This window comes from Mus caroli, unplaced genomic scaffold (assembly GCF_978045245.1).
Source record: "Mus caroli unplaced genomic scaffold, Mus_caroli_1 scaffold_2, whole genome shotgun sequence".
NCBI lineage: Eukaryota > Metazoa > Chordata > Mammalia > Rodentia > Muridae > Mus > Mus caroli.
In genome coordinates this window covers 63,500,746-63,521,220 of record NW_028227257.1, presented here as the reverse complement: position 1 = coordinate 63,521,220, position 20,475 = coordinate 63,500,746, and the positions used below count along the sequence as shown (strand labels likewise).

Below are 20,475 nucleotides of genomic sequence, written 5' to 3'. Positions count from 1 at the left end.
TTCAATAAATTTCCTTTTGAAAGACTTACATATGTCCTTTTGTCAGTTCAAACTCAACTTATTGGATGTTAAGCTGTATTACATCTGAATTTTGACTTGCACATGGTTAAAAAGGGAAAGTCAAGCTGGGTCAAATGGCAGCATTATCTCCTACATAGATAGATAGATGATAGATAGATAGATACAGTGTAGGGGTGTATATATGTATGTATATGTATAATCTATTTCTATCTCTGTCTCTTTCAGTAGCTCAAATTGATGCTTTCGTGAATTCTAGAAATGTGTTCTGAAGGGAAATTCAGAGAGATTTTATAAATGAACCTAAATTTTACACAATAACAGTAACTACAAATGCAGAAGTACATTGGGGATACAGTGTGTTTGAGGAACAATTTTCTAAAATGATGTCCTAGACCCTCACTCATCTATGGGCCTCAAAACCAGACTTCCTTATGAAGACGTCCAATATACATTTAGCAACCTTCAATGAGAGGACAAAGGTGACCAGAGAAGATAGCTTTCCACTTCCCACCCACTCCACCCACGCCACGCAGCTAGAGGAGCCCCAGCACCTTCCACCAAGGGCTCAGGGGCACCTACCTGGCCAGTCCCCACAGCAGATGGGCACAGGCCCAGCAGCTCCAGCAGGGGCTCCAGCCTAGAATGGGGCAAGAGTTTCCCAACAGAGTTGCACACAAAGGCAGAGACACTTCTGACAGCAGGGAGTGAGACAAGGAATGGATCTCAGCCACTCTTCCCCCAGAGAGGGCGGGCATAGAAACTTTACCGCGGAGAACAGCTGCTCAGAACGCTGCACCGGGTGTTAATCAAGCCATCTGTGGTCTGCAGGAAGAGGCTTGTATCAAAAACCTTAACCTGCCCCCAAGGCCCTGTTTCCACCTTGATTTAATGATTCTCACTGGTAGCAATCTGCTGTCTTCATCCCTGCAGGGCCCCAAGCTGGAGGTTCTGCCACTCACCCAGCTTGCTTCGGTAGCCCCTCAAGGAGAAAGGCTCCCCTGGAAGGAGACTCGGCTTTATTTTAATCCCAGTTAAAGTCCCTATCCAATCCATTAAGGGCTGCAATAACCTTGGTCCAGGGCATTTCCTGGTGAAGCTATAACCAGCTGGGGTTAATGAACTCCCCCGACCATCAATTCCTGGGAGAAGCCATTGGCCTGAATTGTTACTTAATTACTCTTCTGTGTACAGCTTCATAAAGCAATGAAATGCCTTCTTTCAGGAGATGGTAATGGGGGTCATCAGAGGTGGTTAATTTTACGAATAGTTTGCTAGAAACTTCAGTATGTTAAGAAGTCGGTCTGGCTCACAAATCACCTCACTGTGGTCCTGAGGAGAGGCCCGAAAGTTGACAGGTTTCTGTGACTCACATACATAAGTTAGCAGCTGTGGAGAATTCCCTGACATATACGTGTGCTCAGGTATAAAGAACGCATATTATTTGTTTTATGTGAATGCCTTTCCGTTAAAGGAGACATAATGGAGCTAATTCGAGATAATCACAGGAATTACTGTCAATATCAAAAATCTCTCGTAATTTCTTAGTCGTTGGTGGATGGTTCTTAGTCTCTGAAACTCAGACCATAACAAGGATGTGCCCATAAGCCTCTGTAGGCAAAGCTGGATCTTCATGGTATTGCTCTACCTGCTGGTCTCTGCATTTACCCAGCACAGGTTCTCGTGTCCATGAATGAAGCTTCTTCACAGATTGGCACGCTACTTTCGAACACGAGGAAGCTCCGTGGCTCTATCTGTACCATCCGATTTAAAACTGCAAAGTCCTTCCTGGCTCCTATGTTTGCATTCTACTTTCTTTGGATGAAATAAAATCAACCTACACACACACACACACACACACACACACACACACCTCACAAGGATACGTGTTTTGGGTTGCCCTGCTCCTCCCTCTTGAAGACACTGGTAACTTTTACTTCCCAATTCCCATGGGATAAATGGGTTGTTAGTTGGGCACATGGTGGCATCACTGTGGCCACAAAACCAAATTCCCCATCTTCATCCCACTTGGGCAAAAGGAAGCGCTGTTTGCCACAGGCATAATAAGGAATACTGTTGCTTTATACTGCCTAGAAACCAGACTCCCTGAAGCATGTCCATGCTTAGGGCAGACTTAACCATAAAGTCCACACACCCACAGAAGTTCTAACACTGGAAAGATAACAGGAACCAGTTGCCAGTGGCACCACTGTGACATGCTGCCTGCCCATCCTGGGGCAGTTGTGGAGTCATAACCCTATGGAAGGTTGTGAGATTCTATTGGATGGTTCCAGTGGGAAGAGATGAGAGTCTTAGGAAGAAGCTCCTGATTAGGGCAGGATCAGAAAGCCAAAGCACATCAGTAGAAGGGAGGTAGAGTTTGTAGAGGAGGCTCTAGGGCAGAGAGGGCCACAGAGTCTTTTTCTACTTGGTTTTCTGATCCCTGATTAATATTAACACACTTCCTACCAAGCTGGCAGTGGCTGGGGACTGGGGAACATCCAGGCTTTCCAGGGCAATGACGTGCAATCTGTGCCCTGAGACCTTTAAGAAAGCAGCGGTCATGAAGAAAGGAGACTTAAGAAAAATTGATCACCTCTGTTTCTTTCTAGTGTTTTGTTCAGATTTCCAAATTGTGTTAGTATGGCAAACAGCCTCTAGGTGCATTTGCTTGCAAGACAACTGCTGGCCTTTTTTCCAGCAGATCCCTTCCTGATGCAGAGTCAGATGAACAGAAAGAGCTGGAGTCTTTGTCATGACCATCCCGGGGCTATGAAGGGAGAAAACCAGTTCATTTACTTTCTATTTGGGAGATTAATGGATCCATTGCCCCTGTTCATAACCACATCTCTGCTGACATTTCAGGGGCCTCCGATGGAAGAACAGAAGGAAAATCAGCTGGACTATGAGTAAGTAGCGGCGACTATGACAGGCTGCAGTCTAGGTACCAAGAAGGGAAGCAGGCCTGATGCTCAGACCTTCCCTCATCTTCCAGTCACTTCTTCCTCCTTCCTTCCATTTCCAAAGCACTCCACTTCTACAGGAAGTGGTAAATACTGTAAATTCTCCCATACAAGCTAGCTCTGCCAAGACAGGACTTTGATGCTGCCCGAAACACAATCCCTGGGTCATGCTACCCTATTCCCAGTTAACTCCAAAGACAATGAATTCTTTTACATGTTAGAAAAAGTTTAGTGCGAGCCTCCCTTGACTTAGGTGCTCCTCCTAAAGTTATCATCTCGTTCACATTTTTTTTTCAAAACTGATGTTTGTACTCTTGAATGATGTTCCTGAAATATAAGATGTACTCACTGAAATGGCCCTCCTATGGGAATCTCAACCATCATAATCAGAAAGTCAAATAGAAGTGGAAGAGGGAAAGATTGAAGCCCTATTATGGGAGTAGAAGCTTCTGTCTCTGAATAAAGCCAGACTAACTCAGAAGTGATGGAGCAGGTGCCTAGATAAAAATAGTCAATAAAAGTGTATTGCATAAGCATGTTTTGAGAACAATTTAGGAAAAGGTTGCCATGGGAAACAGCTCTCTCCAGTACACGGCTATTTAAGGAAGTAAAGATTCTCTTGAAATCAGACTGTAGAGGCATCGTTATCTGGAGATGTCCCTTGATGGGTTGAGAATCACATTGTAGAGTATGATTAAGATGTATGAGTTTTCCAAGAAATGGAAATGGAAAAGTGTGCTCCCAGGAAGAGCGGAGGGGATGAGCTACCTCTCCTCTAGAAAGCCCACTTGGCTCTTGGCTCAGAGAGGTTTTTGCTCTTGAGATAACCAGCCCTTGTTCATTTGTGGGGCTGAGCCTACAGGTCAGAAAAAATGGAAATCTTGAGATTGGCCCAATCAAAGAAGAACATTATCAGCTTGAACATGGACCTCGAAAGGGATATGCAGAGAATAGATGAAGCCAACCAGGAGCTGCTTCTCGAGATACAAGAAAAAGAAAATGAAATCCAGAGGTGAGTGTTAAGGTTCATGATGGAAGCTCCCAGCCAGAAATATGTGGAGTTGGACAGAAAGAAATAAAACCTCAACTTACCTCCTTGTTCTACCAAACTCTGCCACATATAGCACTCTGACATTTCTCCGAGGGAAGGACCCTCAAAAACAGCAAGTTTGAAAATATATTTACTTTAAAGTCCAGGCAGAACTCACCTTGAGTTAACCACTGCAGTGTTTGACAGGGAATAAGCAGATCATTCTTTATATAGCTAACAAATAAACCTGATTCTATGGGTCTGGGAAGGGAGGGTTGCCAGCTCAAGATGCACATGAAGTCCTGAAAGCGCTCTTACACCAAACACCTGAGTTTTACCACTTCTGAAGCAGTCCATTGTGGATCCTTATGGATTGTACTTGCATCATCCAGGCTAGAACATGAGATCACCCAGACTGGGGACCCTGCAGAAGACGAGGAGTGGGAGAAGGAAAACTTTACTGTGATGGAAAGAGAACAAGCTCTGCAGGAGCTGGAGGAAGAAACAGCCAGATTGGTAAGCACACAGCTAAGGAAGCGACTCCGTGGCTTTCATCATGGCCTCCCCATAGAGCACAACCCCCTGCAACTAAGCTAGTCTCTCTTTAATCTTAATCTGATAACATATTTAATTTAACCCAACATAGCTGAAATAGCATTTCAATATAAAAATCAACCTAAACATATAGCTAACATATTTTATTCTTTTAAAAATATTTTGGAGATTATAATGACATCATTTCCCTCTCCCCTTTCCTCCATTCAAATCCTCCATGTACCCACTCTGCTCTCTTTCAAATTCGTGACTTCTTTTTGCATCAATTGTTGCCACATTCATGTATACATATACATATACACATATACATATCCCTAAATACATAAATTTAACTTCCTCAGTCTATAGTGTTACTTGCATGGGTGTTTTCAGGGATGACAGTTGGATATCAGATGACTCATTTGTGTGTTCTTTCTTGGGTGAGACTATTTCTCTCACTCTAATTATTTCTTAGTTGTGTATACTATTGTATAGGGTTGAGGTCCTCATTGACATGAGCGTTGTCTATTGGGGGCATCCTTGTTCAAGTCATGTTTGGGTATCCATGTTGATGAAACTTTATGGATATAGCTGCTGACATTTCTAGGAGACACAATCTCACAGAAGATTCCCTGTTCCTCTGGCTATTACAATTTTTCCTCCTCCTCTCCAGCAAGATCCCTGAGCCTTCAGAGTAGGAGTTGTACTGAAGATTCAGCAGATGGAACTAGGCTCAAATTTCTGCACTTCAGTCAGTTGTAGTTTTCTGTAATGGCCTCTGTCTGTTGCCAAGAGACATTTTCTTGATAAGGGGTGAGGACTACATTTGTCTGTAGATATAAAGACAAGCAGTAGTTAGTGTGTAGATAATGTTTGTAGGTTTCACCCCTTCACTATCCCTGGGTGGTTGAGTAGGTTTTAACACCTGGCATTATTTCCCTCTTGTTGAGCAGGCCTTAAGTCCAATTAGAAGCTGTTGGTTACCACCAAGGTTTGAATGCCACTACTACACCCTCAGGGTTATCATGCCATACTGATTGCTTTTGTGATTCAAAGTAGCAAGTTGTGATTCAAGGTAGGATTGTTGGCTGCCTCTCTCATTTGGAAGCTTCCATAATGTCTTCTGGTACCATGAAACCTAGTCTTCGAGAGGAGACTTTTAAGCTGATCTTTTTGCATACAAAGACTATGACCATGCATGGAAGGGAGTTGGGAAGGGCAGAGTTTCGTGGGAAATATTTAGTACTGGAAGTGTTTATATCCCTTATATGCTGCTTTGATTTCAAGATCAATTTACATTGTACAAATAAGTTCTAACTTCTGCAAGAAAAGGCCTTTATGAAACAGGCATACCAACTGAATAAAAGCAAATGATGTTCTCTTGATTTAAATCTATACTCTGATTTTCTCTCTCTCTCTCTCTCTCTCTCTCTCTCTCTCTCTCTCTCTCTCTCTCTCTCTCTCTGTCCAGGAGAGGAAGAATGAGACTCTGGTCCACAGTATTTCAGAACTTCAGAGAAAGGTAGGACAAGGCTCTGTATTTCCACAGCATCCTCATTTCCAAAATGGCAAGAGAAAGAAAGTGGACACAGGTGTCAAAGAGGCCTCAGTTTGGCATGGATCCCGCTCTCTGACACACACCCCTGAGGCTAAGGCTTGTGTCAAAACTCCATGAACATTCTCTGCAAGTGTGGAGCGGAAGGAGTGGGGAGGGGAGGCTGTTTAATGATCTCACTAGTTCTCCATCCTATCACAAGGAAACTGACTCCAGTAGACACTCTGTTGAAGTGCTTAGCCAGAACCTTTACAGGAAGTTCATTGTACCATCATACCACACCCACCACTACCCTTAATCTCCAAGGATTTTCTTGACCAGCCCCTTCACATTGCATAGAACTTAACACTGATATCCACTCTGACCCACCCTGCAACCCTGAGTAGCCCCGGTTGAGTTGGGGTTTTGATAGGAGAGCTCACTAACCACGACTCTGTCACACGGCTAGTAAGAAGACACCAATAGGACGCAGAAGGTTCCATAGGACACCAAGTATTTCCCATCTCCCAAAGGCTCTCTCCTGAAAGCTTTTGCATAGCCAAGACTCAACCCATACACACCAGAAGATACTTTTTCTCTCTGATATTATTATTATTATCGTTATTATTATTAAACATCATTATCATTACTTTGTTTATGTTTGTATTTTAACTGTGTTTTTTTTTTTTATTTGAAACTGGAGCTTACAAGAAAATCACAAAAGGTAATCAGGTGTGAACAAGGTGATCTAGAAACAACCCCAGAAGAGTCCAAGGTAAGCACTAAGGCGTTGAGAGGGGGTTGGATTGCATGTCTAGGGAACAGCTGTCAGGCTGAACACAGTCATCGGGGGAGCTGAACATTCTTTAGCCATTGGCCTGTATCAGACTTGACATAGCGAGAGACACTGTGGCGCTCTCTCTGTCTCTCTGTCTCTCTCTCTCTCTCTCTCTCTCTCTCTCTCTCTCTCTCTCTCTCTCTCTCTCTCTCTCTCTCTCTCTCTCTCCCCTCTGCCTTTATTCAAGAATTTCCCTCTGCAGCAGATTTTATCCTTCTTTCTATTGGAAAGGACAGGGCACCCATGAGTACAAATTCTTGGGGAGCTGAGTCCCCTCGTTTAAACCCTGGTTCTAGCATTCGGTCTGGTGTGTGTAGTTAGGCTATTTCATCATGCTCTCACAGTATAGGTTAGGGAACAAATGAGATTATGTGTATGAAATGTTTCCTCTTCTTTCCTCTTTGGGTTATCTCTATGCTCACAGAGTTATCTAAAAATTTTGAAGTTGTTACTTAAAAATCTGGCTGAAGTTACATATAAATTTAATAAAGGCAGACCTAGGACCTCTATGTCAAATAAGTTATACTTATTGATTTCAATCAAAAAAGTATTTATTCACTTAGTCCCTAAACTATTTAAGGGTTCATATTTCCTAAGCATACTATAAATGTGTAGCATTTCTCTAATTATGTTCCAGATCCAAAGATCAAAATCCAACTACAATGTATCTAATCAAAAGTGCAAAAGTTAAACACGATTTTTTGGCACTGAGAAAGCAGATAAAATTCTCCCTTGACATTTTCTCCGTAATTAATTCTTTGTTCTAATCTAACTTCCCTATACATTCAAAAATTCAGTGAAGAAATGGAGACAGAGAATGGAAGTATATGGAATTCTTGTCCCAACTTTTGCTGGCCAGCTTGGCACTGCGGTCCACATACACAGGCAGTCCAAAGCCAGCAAACAAACTTTGCTCCAGTACTGAACATCTGGAAAGAATGGAATGATGGGTCTGAGGCTGCATCAGAAAGAAGTTGGAGATAAGACCAGAAGGGGTTATAAAGGCCTTTAAGCAGTCAGGCAACCAGTTTTCTCCCAAGGTCCCATCTTTTGCAGAACAGGTTTTGCTATGGGCAACCCATCCATAATCAGTAAGAACACAGTGGTGGCTGTAGTGTTACTGTGTGTGGCTGTCAGCATCTCAGCCTTTGTGGTGCCACCACACTTTGTTGTAGAATGTTATTAGCCCTGTGAACCATCTGCTTTGTGGCGTTCCAGTGTGATTACCGTATGACACACAGCATCTCTCTTGCTTCTCTTCCTCTGGCATGTTAGTAATCAGGCCAGCCACTTAAAAAGATATCTCTGCTCCCAAGGCTGATGACTCACACCATTGGCCTGAGAGAATAGCTCTTAGAACATCTGGATGACTAGCCTTGATGTCATTAATTGAAGGGAGAACTCACTGTGCAGAGTGCAGATGTCAAGTCACGGCATCCAGACAGGGGAGGAAGAACAGAGCTGAATAGAGAAGTGTGGTATTTCTGCTCTGCCTCCAACATACATCCCCAAATGCAACCCCTCCTCTCCATCTGTTACCCTGATACGCCCTGCTTCTGAAAGCCACCATAACAACTCAAATCACCTCAGTAAAACAGTTCTCCTTGCCTCTTAATTTCACTCCTAAACCATACACCATCCATTTTCTCTACCAGGAGAATACTGTCCTTTCAGACCACAAATGAGACTTTGTCTTTACACTTCAAGCCCTCCCCTGGGTTCACACTGCAATTAGAACGGAGATCCAAAGTTCGTCTATTAGCTCCAAGGTCTTGTAATAGAACCTAGACAAATCCTTCTAGAAATACGGCAGTGGTTCTCAACCTTCCTGATGCTGCGAACCTTTAATATGGCATGTTGTGATGACCCTCAACCATTAAACTATTTCCATTAGAACTTCACAGCTATAATTTTGCTACTGTTAAGAATCAAAATGTAAATATCTGATGGTCTTAGGTGACCCCTGTGATAGGGTCGTTCAATGCCCCCAAAGGGGTCGTGACCCACAGGTTGAGAGTATCTGATCTACGGTGTTCTACAACACCTTTTAGAAGCCACAAAATCCTATAACCTCTGCCAATCCTTCTAGAAACTACAAGGGCCTATAACCTATGCCCTATCTGCCTTTCCTATCTATTCTACTGGCCATACTCATTGACTGTTCATGGTCAACAAATGTGTCCTACTTGCTGACCTTGGCCTTGGCAATAACTTCCCCACAAAACATCTTTCTTCCAGATATCTAACAGGCTACTATTTATTATTTAGGTCTCCACTCAAGTATCATCTCATCACAGAGGCCTTTCCCACTGCCTCTCACTTCAGACTCTCAGGCCTCCAACACATTCTGTTTGATTGCTGGTTTTGCACAGACCATCACTGTATTGGCTTTTTGTTATGTCCCCAAGTACAATGAAATCTCCTAATGAAGACAAAGGACTCATCAGTCCTTGCTTTCAATGGGTGTGTGTGTGTGTGTGTGTGTGTGTGTGTGTGTTTGTGTGTTCAGTATAGTGGCCAATATAAAATAGTGTTCCTCCAAATAGTTAAAGATATAAAAATAGGAAAGAAAAAATATACTGAGGGATAGAATTCTGAGCAAAAGTTACTACTAACTACAAACTAACTACAGATCGAGTTCTAGGGCAGGCAGAAAAACTCTGTTGTAGGGCAGGAGGAGGAAGGAAAAAGAAAAAGCCAAGTTCTTTAAGGCTGTAATTTTCTAGAAAAATAGCTTAAGAACTATATAATTCAAGGGCAAATGTAATAGACCAAGGCTTGACATAGAGAAGTCTGTTCAGCTGTGAAGCTCTAGATGCTGTAAGGCCCTGGTCGACTCTGAGCTGATGTACCAAGAGCTACCAGCTAAGCACTGAGATGATGTGCCTGTCATGTGCACTTTCCTCTGCTGGGGTTTTGATCTTTTCCTTTCAACAGGTTAAATTACAACAGTTGGAGTCTTCCTGTGCAGACCAGGAGAAGGAGCTCGGCAAGGTGCGAACTTTGTCCTTCCCGACAAGGGGAAACAGACTTCCATCAACCTAATATATCCCTAAGAAGTCTGACGTACAATCATGTTCCAGACTCAGGACCATCCTGGGGCTAACTGGTGGTTTAAAGACCAAAAAGAAGACAACAAACACAATCCTTAGATTTTTTTTTCTGCTGAACATTTTACAGGACACATCCTAACATCTGTGTCTAACACATGCTGGTCTCTGATCCTTTTCCAAATTCCCCTAAGTAATTCCTATGTAGACTACATGATATATAATTCATTTGTTCTCAAAACTGAAATGCATGTATACATACAGCAAACGGTTACACAGTGGTTCTGGGAACAGGGGTGGAACATACAGACTTCTGCTTCACAGCAATAAACTGGGAATGCTTTAAGACTCAACTTTGGTTTCCCAGATAATGGAAGACTATGTGTTTGTGTCTCAGCTCTGTGAAGATCAAGCTCTCTGCATAAAGGTACAGCTTCTCTGGCAAGGGACAGCAGAGGGATTGTTAAGGGGCAGGATGAAATGAGCCAAGGTTGGTCAAAGGACCCTACCTAGAAAAAAAAAAAACTATCTCAAAATGGTACTAGAGCAAGACTGTATGGTCATCAGTCCCCAGCCCATATCACCCTAGTATCCACTGAGCCTTTGTAACTGCTGATCTACTATCTAGGTACCACTGTCCTAAAATTAATAATGAGCATGTCTGTATGTCTGAGCACATCTGTGTGTCTGAGCAGTTACTCTTGGGAAATGATTCCTACTGAGGAGTAAGAGAGACAAGGTGCTGGTTTGAAAGGATGTAGTCATGGAAATACCAAGTATTCGTTCTACGGTCTCGTGGAAAGTGTTTGCATGTGTTTAAAAACATCCTATCATAAAGTATCCAAACAGTAACTAAGGCTCCATTTGGTTTTCTTTAAAGAAGTACCAGGAAGCTTTGAAGAGGATAGAAGAAGAACTAGAAACTGGATACCTTGAGAGAGAAGTGTGAGCATCCATCCTGTTTGGTGGTTAACCCCTTCTTGGCTGAATCAGCACGAACTCTGCCAAGGTCCCCTCTGGAGCTGAATGAGCCTCTCCTTTTGTTATCTGATTAGAATCAGAGTCCTAAAAGACTATAGAAACACATCTTCCTTCGTAGCTTTAGCACATGGCTACATTATAATAGCATAGACATGAATTTTAAAAAGTGGTGCTGTCTGAAATCCTTGGTAAGTGGAGCGTTCCTTACTGTTCACAGGATGACCTATAACTGTCCCCATCCTCACTTCTCCTAAATATGTGACATCTCAACCATAATATAGGCATGAAATTCACCATGGAGATATTTGAGAACTATGAACTCTACTGACCTATGAACATTAAAAACGTAAAATGATGAGACCCTTGGAAACAGATGTGTTCTCCTTCTCGTTGGAAATGGTACAGATCCGAAACGAAGAGCCACACCTCCATCACTTCCCCTTCCTTATGAGCTAGTCTTACTGAATATGTCTTTCTGTTTATTAAATATATAGAAGGACTTTGGCTCAACAATAAGAGGCCAAAGCTGCATAATCTTCTAAGTAGGCCACTCAGAAATGGCAATGTAGAAGCCAGGTCTTAAGACAAGGAATTCCTTGATATTGAAGGACGCTCTCAGGTCTCCTTAGATGCTTGCTGGACTTTACATTAGGACTTCACTGTTAAGCCAAGGTTCTAGAATAGTGTTGTCTAGTAGAACATTTTGTGTCATCCAGTAGAAGGGCACTATATGCAGGTGACTGACTTCTGAGTTCCTGGAAGATGGATAATGTAGCCAAGAAGCTGAGTTTCTGTTTTAACTATATTTAAACAGCTGTACATAATAGTCATGCTGTTGGATAATGCAGCTTTTAAATGATCATCTTATACATTATGAAGAGTTGAATACTTTGTCCAACCTCTTTTGTGGTTTCTCTTCCTCCTAGATCAAAAGTCTTAAGCATGGATTCTGAGAGAGAAAGGAGTACGAACCTAAATAAGATGGTAAGAGTTCTATCCCTTCCACTCCATGCCTTCACACACCAAGGGAGTTTCCAGGGACTCTAAGTGGATGCCTGTTTTGCTCACTGAGCTTTCCAAACATTTCCAACCCTGATTCTGAAGCATTCTATACCACCACCAGCATCCCCAAAATAGCAAAGGAACAGTTATCTCTCCAACTTTCTCCCATACAACTGACAGATTCTCAAAAGCTAACCTAAGACCTGAGAGAATTCCAAATGAAAACCGGAAGGAGCACTATTTGATGCAGCATACTATAAAGGGGCAAATATAGCACATGCCTGTTCTCCCCTGTAGTCACAAGATGCTTTTCTGTTCTTCCCAACACAGTGTTGAATCTTCCATAACACGGGGCACCAGGTATCTGTCCACGTGTAGCTGGAGTTGCTCTGTAATGTAAAGCACAGAAAGCCATACTCCTTTATGCCACACTTCAGTGTCTGTCCATAGATAGCATCACAAAGTCATCACAGGCAAAGGTCTGAAGTGTCAGGACCTTTAGAAAGAAGGTACCAGTCCTTTCAGGCTTCTAGTTGTCTCATAGCAACAGGCATACTGGGCTATATTAGCCTGCAACCGAGGCTGACGTCACCAGACTTGTCATGTCATCAACATAAATGATTCTTTTAATCTCAGAAACAAGAGTTCATCTCTTTCCATAAGAGGAAATGCCAGATGTTAACTGTGGTCCTGGGATCAGCCAGATGTTTGCTTCTGTTAGACCATGCTCACATGTTTTATATAAGTCATTCTGGTTCCCAGCATCACACTTGCCACTCAGCAAGTAAGACTCCTGAAATGGGCTAGATCTGACATTCTAGAACCAAGCTTAGCCTGTTCCACCATGCATTCTAAGAGCCCCATCGACGGGCTCCTACTTAGCAACAACCTGGGAAAACTAGATTTTCTTTCTAAAGCCTATCATAGACCTATGAGGGTCCACTGTCCAGTGATATCCAAGTGACTTCATGCAAGAAAGGCTGTCTGGGCTCTAAGCACCTGCCATGTTCTCCAGCTGCCTCAGGCCATACCCTTGGAATGCATTTCTAGTTCTGTTGGCTTCAAAATGTAGTCAGAACTTCTCTTGCTCTTAATTTCACAAGGATGTTCGTTATAACAGCAGTAAAATAAACAAGAGAACATTTTGGAAGAGATACAGTAAAAAGAAATCCAGAACGCCTCATTTTGAGATTATTTTAGTCCTTCTGAAACTTCTTGCTTAGGCCACATCTGTATGATTCCCGTGGGTTGTTGGGTTCCTCTTGGCAGAGGAGAAGGTAAATGGGCGCGTTAGACAGCTAAGAGTGTGAACTATGGGCCAGTGTGCAGGCCACTTACCAGTTATATCATCGCCTTATTAATAACTATCTTCCTCTACCTTAGTTTATATCAGTGTGTGTGTGTGTGTGTGTGTGTGTGTGTGTGTGTGTGTGTGTGTGTGTGTGTATAAACCAAGTCTGGATGCTTGCTGCTCTTACAAGAGGACCCAGCACCCAGTTCAGTTCTCAGTGCCCAAGTCAGTGAACTCACAACCATCTTGAACTCCAGCTCTACGGGATCTCACACCCTCCTTTGGCTTCCATGAGCACCCAAACCTATGTATACATATCCACCCAGAGACACAAACGAGTTTAAGAACAAATAAAATGAATCTTTATTAAAGCAACTTTCATCTTTAAAAATTACATCTGTTTGTACATATGTCGAGAAATTGTAAGGTTCGGATAACCATAACATTCACCTAATGATTCACTAGTGTTTATCTGGCAGCTTCCAGAGATTGTTTATTTACTCTTGGTGTTTCTTCTAGGATGGTTTCATCAGTAAAGGGGCACTGAGGTTCAGTAAAAGGTAAGCAAGATCATTTTTCTGGTAAACTTCCAGAAAAGCTAAGAAGCCCGGAGTCAGCTTTAGCCATTCTGCCAGAAAGCAAAATCCAGGCATGGGCTGGGCAGTGGTGGCACACAACTTTAATGCCACCACTTGGGAGGCAGAGGCAAGCCAATTTCTGTGTCCAAGGCCAGCCTAGTCTCCAGAGAGAGATCCAGGACAGCCACAGCTACACAGAAACCCTATCTCAAAAAAAAAAAAAAATCTAGATAAGAATAACCACTCACACACAGCAGCAGCAGAAGCAGACTGTGTCGCTGATGAATATCTCAGTTCTAATGACATGACTTCTGACCCAAAGGCAACTGACAAACTCAACTTTCCAGTGTCAGAGGTCAGCCACTCAGCAGTTGTGAGGAACAGAAACCTGGATTCCCACAAAAGATGTGGCCACATCACATTCCCTCCCTTTCTCTTCCAGTTTGAAGTAGCTTGATGCATAGAGTCCCCCAGTGGCAATGACAAACAGGAAGGGGAAAGGGGGTCAGTGCCCCTAGATGAAAGTGTACACCATCTGACAGCAGGCATAACAACACAGAGCACACCTGTGGAAGGAAATCCCTAACAGTATCCAGCACAGAACAATTATTTTAACTCTTTAAACAAACAGGGATCCAAGATTTGAACACCTGAGAACGTATTGGTCCAGAGGGAAACATTGTGTCAGCAAAGAACAATTAGTATTCATGAAGGCCCTGCACAGGCAAGGAAAGGTCAAATTATATCCCATACAACCTGCTCACAGAGGCATAAAGAAACAATATTTAGAGTGGGTTGAAATATGGTGTAGGAAGAGTTCTATCAGGACAGTTAAAAGTATTGGTGCTTAAAAGTCAATTCCAAATGTCTGGAAACTCTGGTTAAGGAAAATGCCCTTTGATACCACATCCATGAAACGTTACACGTTCCCATACGTGGGAGGCTCCCAAAACAATGAGCAGGGTGCTCCGGGAGCCTGCAGGCTGTTCCTCTAATCCATAACAGTAGGACCCTAGTAGGACTCACTCTGATTTCTGCCACCCTTCTTTCCTTAGAAGTAGCCATTGCATCCTGTTCGTATTACGTCCTGTCCACATTCCAGTGCATGCAGTATGGGAAACTAATAACGAGTTTGCACGTACAGCCTTTGAAGAGAAAGAAAAAGGAGTATCTTTCTAGTCTTACTTTTATTGTTTAGCTTTTTGAGACAAGGGTTCACTGTGTTGGTCTCCTACTCATGACCCTCCTGCCTCAGCTTCCCAAGTGCTGCAGTTACAGGCCTGTGCGCCACACTTTACTTCAGCACTGATTCTAGTCAAATAAAAGGTTGACAAACAAGATCTTACTAAAATTAAGAAACCTTGTTCTCTGATACCTGAGAACCAGGGGACCATTATAAAGGTGGAAGAGTATAGAACATTACACACGACAGAAAGGGATCTGTATCCACAATATATAAAGAGTTCCTATAAATCAACAAGCACAAACCATGTATTAGGTAAATGGGCAAGAGAAAGGAAACATGTGAGACCAACCAGCCTGTGAACAGATGTTCAGCTTCAATATTTACCAAGGAAATGTGAAATGAGGCCAGATGAGTTTTTGTTTTATAACTGTTTGACCGACAGAATCTTAAGCACCTGGTAAGATGCTATTGGAGGAGATGGGCCTACAGAAATCCATATGTAGATACAACAAACTACTTTGGAAAATAATTGGCAAAAAATAAATAAGGGAATAAATGAAGTTCCATAGTGGGAAGTGGAAATAAAACAGGGGTGTGTGGAAAGAATGACTGAGTGACGGGATCAGTTACGGGCTGACTGGAATGTGAAGACGTCAGAGGAACTCAAGCCTGAGATTCTGCTCTGTTCCAAGTCTTCTGACCTCTGATTAATCATTTCTGTGGTTTCTCTTGCAGTATTTTTCGTTCCCTCTTGTTCTCCACGCTGTTTTTCATCAGATTGCTGGGATACCTGATCTTCCATTTAAGTTTTATAAATCCCGACCTCCTGGTCAACGCACTGCCTAAGATACTGAGCAGGGACGTCTTGTGGAAGCTGAGATGTTTCCTCTTTCCATCTCTCACGCTTGAGACAGAAGACATGTTACCCCACTGATCCCCAAGCCATATCTGAGGGCAGCGGAAGGCAGGAGGGATGCAGGCTTGCAAATGGCAAGTGGCAAAATCTGTGGAGGGGAGAAGTGTGCCTCAGCTTTTCCCTCAAGGTTGGCCTACTTAGTGACCATCTGTCTCAATGTCACGTTTCCAGGATTAACCTTGCCCAGTAAAGAACTCTGTCAATAAGTCTCTGCATGGATGGGTACAGTGAACAGTACACAGTGGGGATCAAACCTCATCAATTTTGGGACTCTATAGACACTTTGTAAAGTTAGAACTGACCAGAGAGTTCCATCAGTCTCCAAAATCTAATGACTGGGATCCCTGAAATGCACAGGATCCCTGCCTCCCTGAAATGAACAGGATCCCCGCCTCCCTGAAATGCACAGGATCCCCGCCTCCCTGAAATGCACAGGATCCCCGCCTCCCTGAAATGCACAGGATCCCCGCCTCCCTGAAATGCACAGGATCCCCGCCTCCTTAGAGCTGAACTTATATGAAAATCGAAAGTAGTGTCAACTGTCCTGCTGTGTGTGTGCCCATTAACAGGTTAGCCCACAGTGTCACATACATGTCACATCAAATACTCAGGAGACCAAGGCAGAAAAATCATGAGCTCAAGGCTAGAAGAGGCAATACAGGAAGATCTTCCCTCCAAAATAATAGTAATTAATAATAATAATAATCAACCAAGATTTATGAGTATAACATCATAATAGGCTGGAAGAAGCCTCAAAATGTCATCAGGGTTACATTTCCATTTCTTTCTCCTTGGACATCCCCCTTTTTAGTTCAAGATGACTGTCACCACCATAAATCCCATACTACCCAATTAGCAATCTCAGCAGAATGACACAGTCTTTGACAAGAGCTCTAATAGCAGAGCCCAGAGATCACAGACTGGCCCATCTGATGTAAACCACTTAACCCTATCTTACAGTCCCTGTGGCCAACAGGACAGACTTTCCAATTGGTCAAGCCTGAGGCTTGTGTCTAATTCCTTGGTAGGGAATGGGAGAGGTAAAAAGGGAGATGAGGAGCAGGGAATTGGCTCAGTGGATAAGAGCATGTTTCTGTGAGAGAATAAGGACCTGCGTTCAAGTCTCTGGGCCCCATGTTAAAAAAACAAAAAACAAAAAATGTCAGCCATGCCTGCAAGCCCAATACTAAAGAAGAAAGACAGGCAACTCTTCACTGGCCAAACTGCTCAGCCAAAAGAGCAGGCTTCAGATTTGAAGTGGCCCTGCCTGAAGGAAATAGGAAATTAATAAGGCAGGACATTGGATTCCCTTCATTGTCCTCCACCAGTGCCTGTGCGCTGTGCGCACGTGCGTGCGCGCGCGCACACACACACACACACACACACACGGGGGGGGGGGGAGGTGAGAAGGGAATAGTCAAGGGACCAGCACAGCCAGATCGCATACAGTGTGTTTCCCACAGAAAAGGAGTCTGTGTTTCCAGAAGCAGGGAGAGGGATGCTTGACAAGCAAGGCAGGCATCCCCTTAATCATCCAACTCTAGCAATTAACCCTCTAAAGCTGGAGCCCTGTCTGCCTTCCCACAAACAAAATGTATAAGTCCTCAAGATCCTAGACTGAGATACTGGAAATTCCTACAGATCGGGATAAGACTTGTGTCATTAATCAGAGCTGCGATAAGCGAGGACTCTAAACTGCACACAACCGCTATAAACCACTTTTGGAGCTCAGAGCAGTCTACATATGGCCGCAGTCTTTATTTTTCCAAAACTGCCAAAGCACCTAAGCGTCTTACTTCAGGGTAAGTTCTGACCCCATCCACCCACTCCCCCCACCCTGAAATACTCCCTCCTTCCTACTGTCAGAACCCCGGTCAGCTCTGACGTTCCGGTAAGAGCTAGCTCAGCCCACTGCCATTGCTCCTTTAAACCACAGGATGTCACTGTTGAGAAGGTGCAGGGATCATTTATTAAACAAATGAAGACGCGCTGGCTAATAGAAAGCAATGCTAATGATACACGAGTGGGGGAGAGAAATCGGGCAGGCCTGCTCTGGAAAGCTTAGAGGCGGCTCAAGACCCCATCCACATGCGTGTTCTGCAAAGGCAGCTGAGTCCGTCCCTCAGGGCCCGGCACTGAGGAGGCAGACTGCTCAGGGTCTCAGTGCTGAGCTCAAGGCACTCCCCTCCAGGAAAACTTGTGGTGACTGAAGCCAGCCTGTTTTCTGGAGAGTGCCCTCTCTCCTGCAGTCAAGATTTCTTCCTTTTAGGGCCCTTGCAACCCAAAGGGTCTAGAAAAGTCACCTAAGCACGCCTCCAAGATACACACCCGTCCTACAGTCACTTTCCCACACTCCGCCCAAATGCCAACCCCTAGAGACAGTTCAGTTGAATAAAAGGCAGTTTAAAACCGCTTATTTCTGTAGTAGGACGCAAATTTAGTACCTAAACTGCTGTTAGCTGGGCTGTTTAGGCAACACCTCTACATACCTAAATTCTCAAAGAGATGTTTCAGTTCCTGCGTTCCTGTTGCCCTTTGTCTATAGGAGGAAAAAGAACAAAAAGAGAGAGCTTTTGTTAAGCCAAGAGAGGCATGGCATCTGCCCTTGAGAAGAAGAAACACATACACGCACTCATCTTGGGCCCTACGATAGAAAACAGGAAGGAATTCCCATGGTGATATGCAACGGGTGGTGGCATCAGATCTTTGGGTTAAGGTAGACCATGAGTTCTCAAACTGCTGGTCAAGAGCCCTTTGTGAATCAAACAACCCTTCCATGGCGTTGCATAGCAGATATCCTGCATAGCAAATATTTGTATTACAGTTTATAACAATAGAAAAATTACAGTAATGAGGTAGCAACAAAAATATTTTTTAATGTGTGGTTGGGGGAGGGGGGTCACCACAACACGAGGAACTATGAAAGAGTCGCAGCATTGGGAAGGTGGAGAGCGAATGCTAGATGCTGATACAACCTGCCACTGTCGGTGACACCTTTGTGAAAGGATTAAAATCAGAAGTCACTGGGCAACACAAACTGGGCTCCGCAGGGCAGTGGAGGGTAAAGAAATTCAAAGTTGGGTGGGTAGGGAGGTGAGGGTGGGAGGGTGGTACAAAGGAGCTTGGGGGAGAGATATAGTCAAGATACACTGTATGAAATGAAATTCTCAAAGAATTAGAAATAACATTTTTTATCTAAGCTGAGGAGATGGCTCCGTAGTGAAATTCCTGCTGTAAAAGCACAAGGAGCTGAGAGAGCCATTTCTAGCATAGCAGCTGTGTGGCATCCCTGTTACCCCAAGGCTGAGAAAACAGAGGCAGGCAGAGCCCAGAGACTTCGGGGCCAATCTGATGGTCAGTGGGAGTTCCAGGTTCTCAAGATGTAGAGTAGGAGGGAAAACAATGTTAACATCGGTTTCTGGGCTCTACACACACACACACACACACACACACACACAAACACACATGCACACACACCCAACCACAAGTCTTGGGTTAGTATTTTCTTTTTTCAATGGTGCATTTTTTTTATTTTATTTTATTTATTTTTTTTAATTTTTAATATTTTTATTACATATTTTCCTCAGTTACATTTCCAATGCTATCCCAAAAGTCCCCCATAGCGCCCCCCACTTCCCTACCCACCCATTCCCATTCTTTTGGCCCTGGCATTCCCCTATATTGGGGCATATAAAGTTTGCAAGTCCAATGGGCCTCTCTTTCCAATGATGGCCGACTAGGCCATCTTTCGATACATATGCAGCTAGAGACAAGAGCTCCGGGGTTCTGGTTAGTACATCATGTTGTTCCAACAATAGGGTTGCAGATCCCTTTAGCTCCTTGGGTACTTTCTCTAGCTTCTCCATTGGGAGCCCTGTGATACATCCAATAGCTGACTGTGAACATCCACTCCTGTGTTTGCTAGGCCCCGGCATCATCTCACAAGAGACAGCTATATTTGGGTCCTTTCAGCAAAATCTTGCTAGTGTATGCAATGGTGTCAGCGTTTAGAAGCTGATTATGGGATGGATCCCTGGATACGGCAGTCTCTAAATGGTCCATCCTTTCATCACAGCTACGAACTTTGTCTCTGTAACTCCTTCCCTGGGTGTTTTGTTCCCAATTCTAAGAAGGGGCACAGTGTCCACACTTTGGTCTTCATTCTTCTTGAGTTTCATGCGTTTAGTAAATTGTATCTTATATCTTGGGTATCCTAAGTTTTGGGCTAATATCCACTTATCAGTGAATACATATTGTGTGAGTTCTTTTGTGATTGTGTTACTTCACTCAAGATGATGCCCTCCAGGTCCATCCATTTGGCTAGGAATTTCATAAATTCATTCTTTTTAATAGCTGAGTAGTACTCCATTGTGTAAATGTACCATAATTTCTGTATCCATTCCTCTGTTGAGGGACATCTGGGTTCTTTCCAGCTTCTGGCTATTATAAATAGGGCTGCTATGAACATAGTGGAGCATGTGTCCTTTTTACCGGTTGGGACATCATCTGGATATATGCCCAGGAGAGGTATTGCTGGATCCTCCGGTAGTACTA

The 20,475-nt window shown here is 43.5% G+C and overlaps 1 protein-coding gene across 1 annotated transcript; it reads left to right on the top strand.

Annotated features, from left to right (window-relative positions):
- Positions 1-2,318: 2,318 nt before the first annotated feature.
- Positions 2,319-16,114, top strand: Tmco5a (transmembrane and coiled-coil domains 5A). The gene is made up of 12 exons (XM_021156323.1): positions 2,319-2,391; positions 2,884-2,927; positions 3,844-3,993; positions 4,404-4,527; positions 6,017-6,067; positions 6,783-6,854; positions 9,855-9,911; positions 10,335-10,394; positions 10,848-10,912; positions 11,875-11,932; positions 13,761-13,801; positions 15,741-16,114. The coding sequence occupies exons 2-12, from the start codon at positions 2,893-2,895 to the stop codon at positions 15,937-15,939; spliced, it is 912 nt and encodes a 303-aa protein (XP_021011982.1). The 5' UTR covers positions 2,319-2,391; positions 2,884-2,892; the 3' UTR covers positions 15,940-16,114.
- Positions 16,115-20,475: the final 4,361 nt, after the last annotated feature.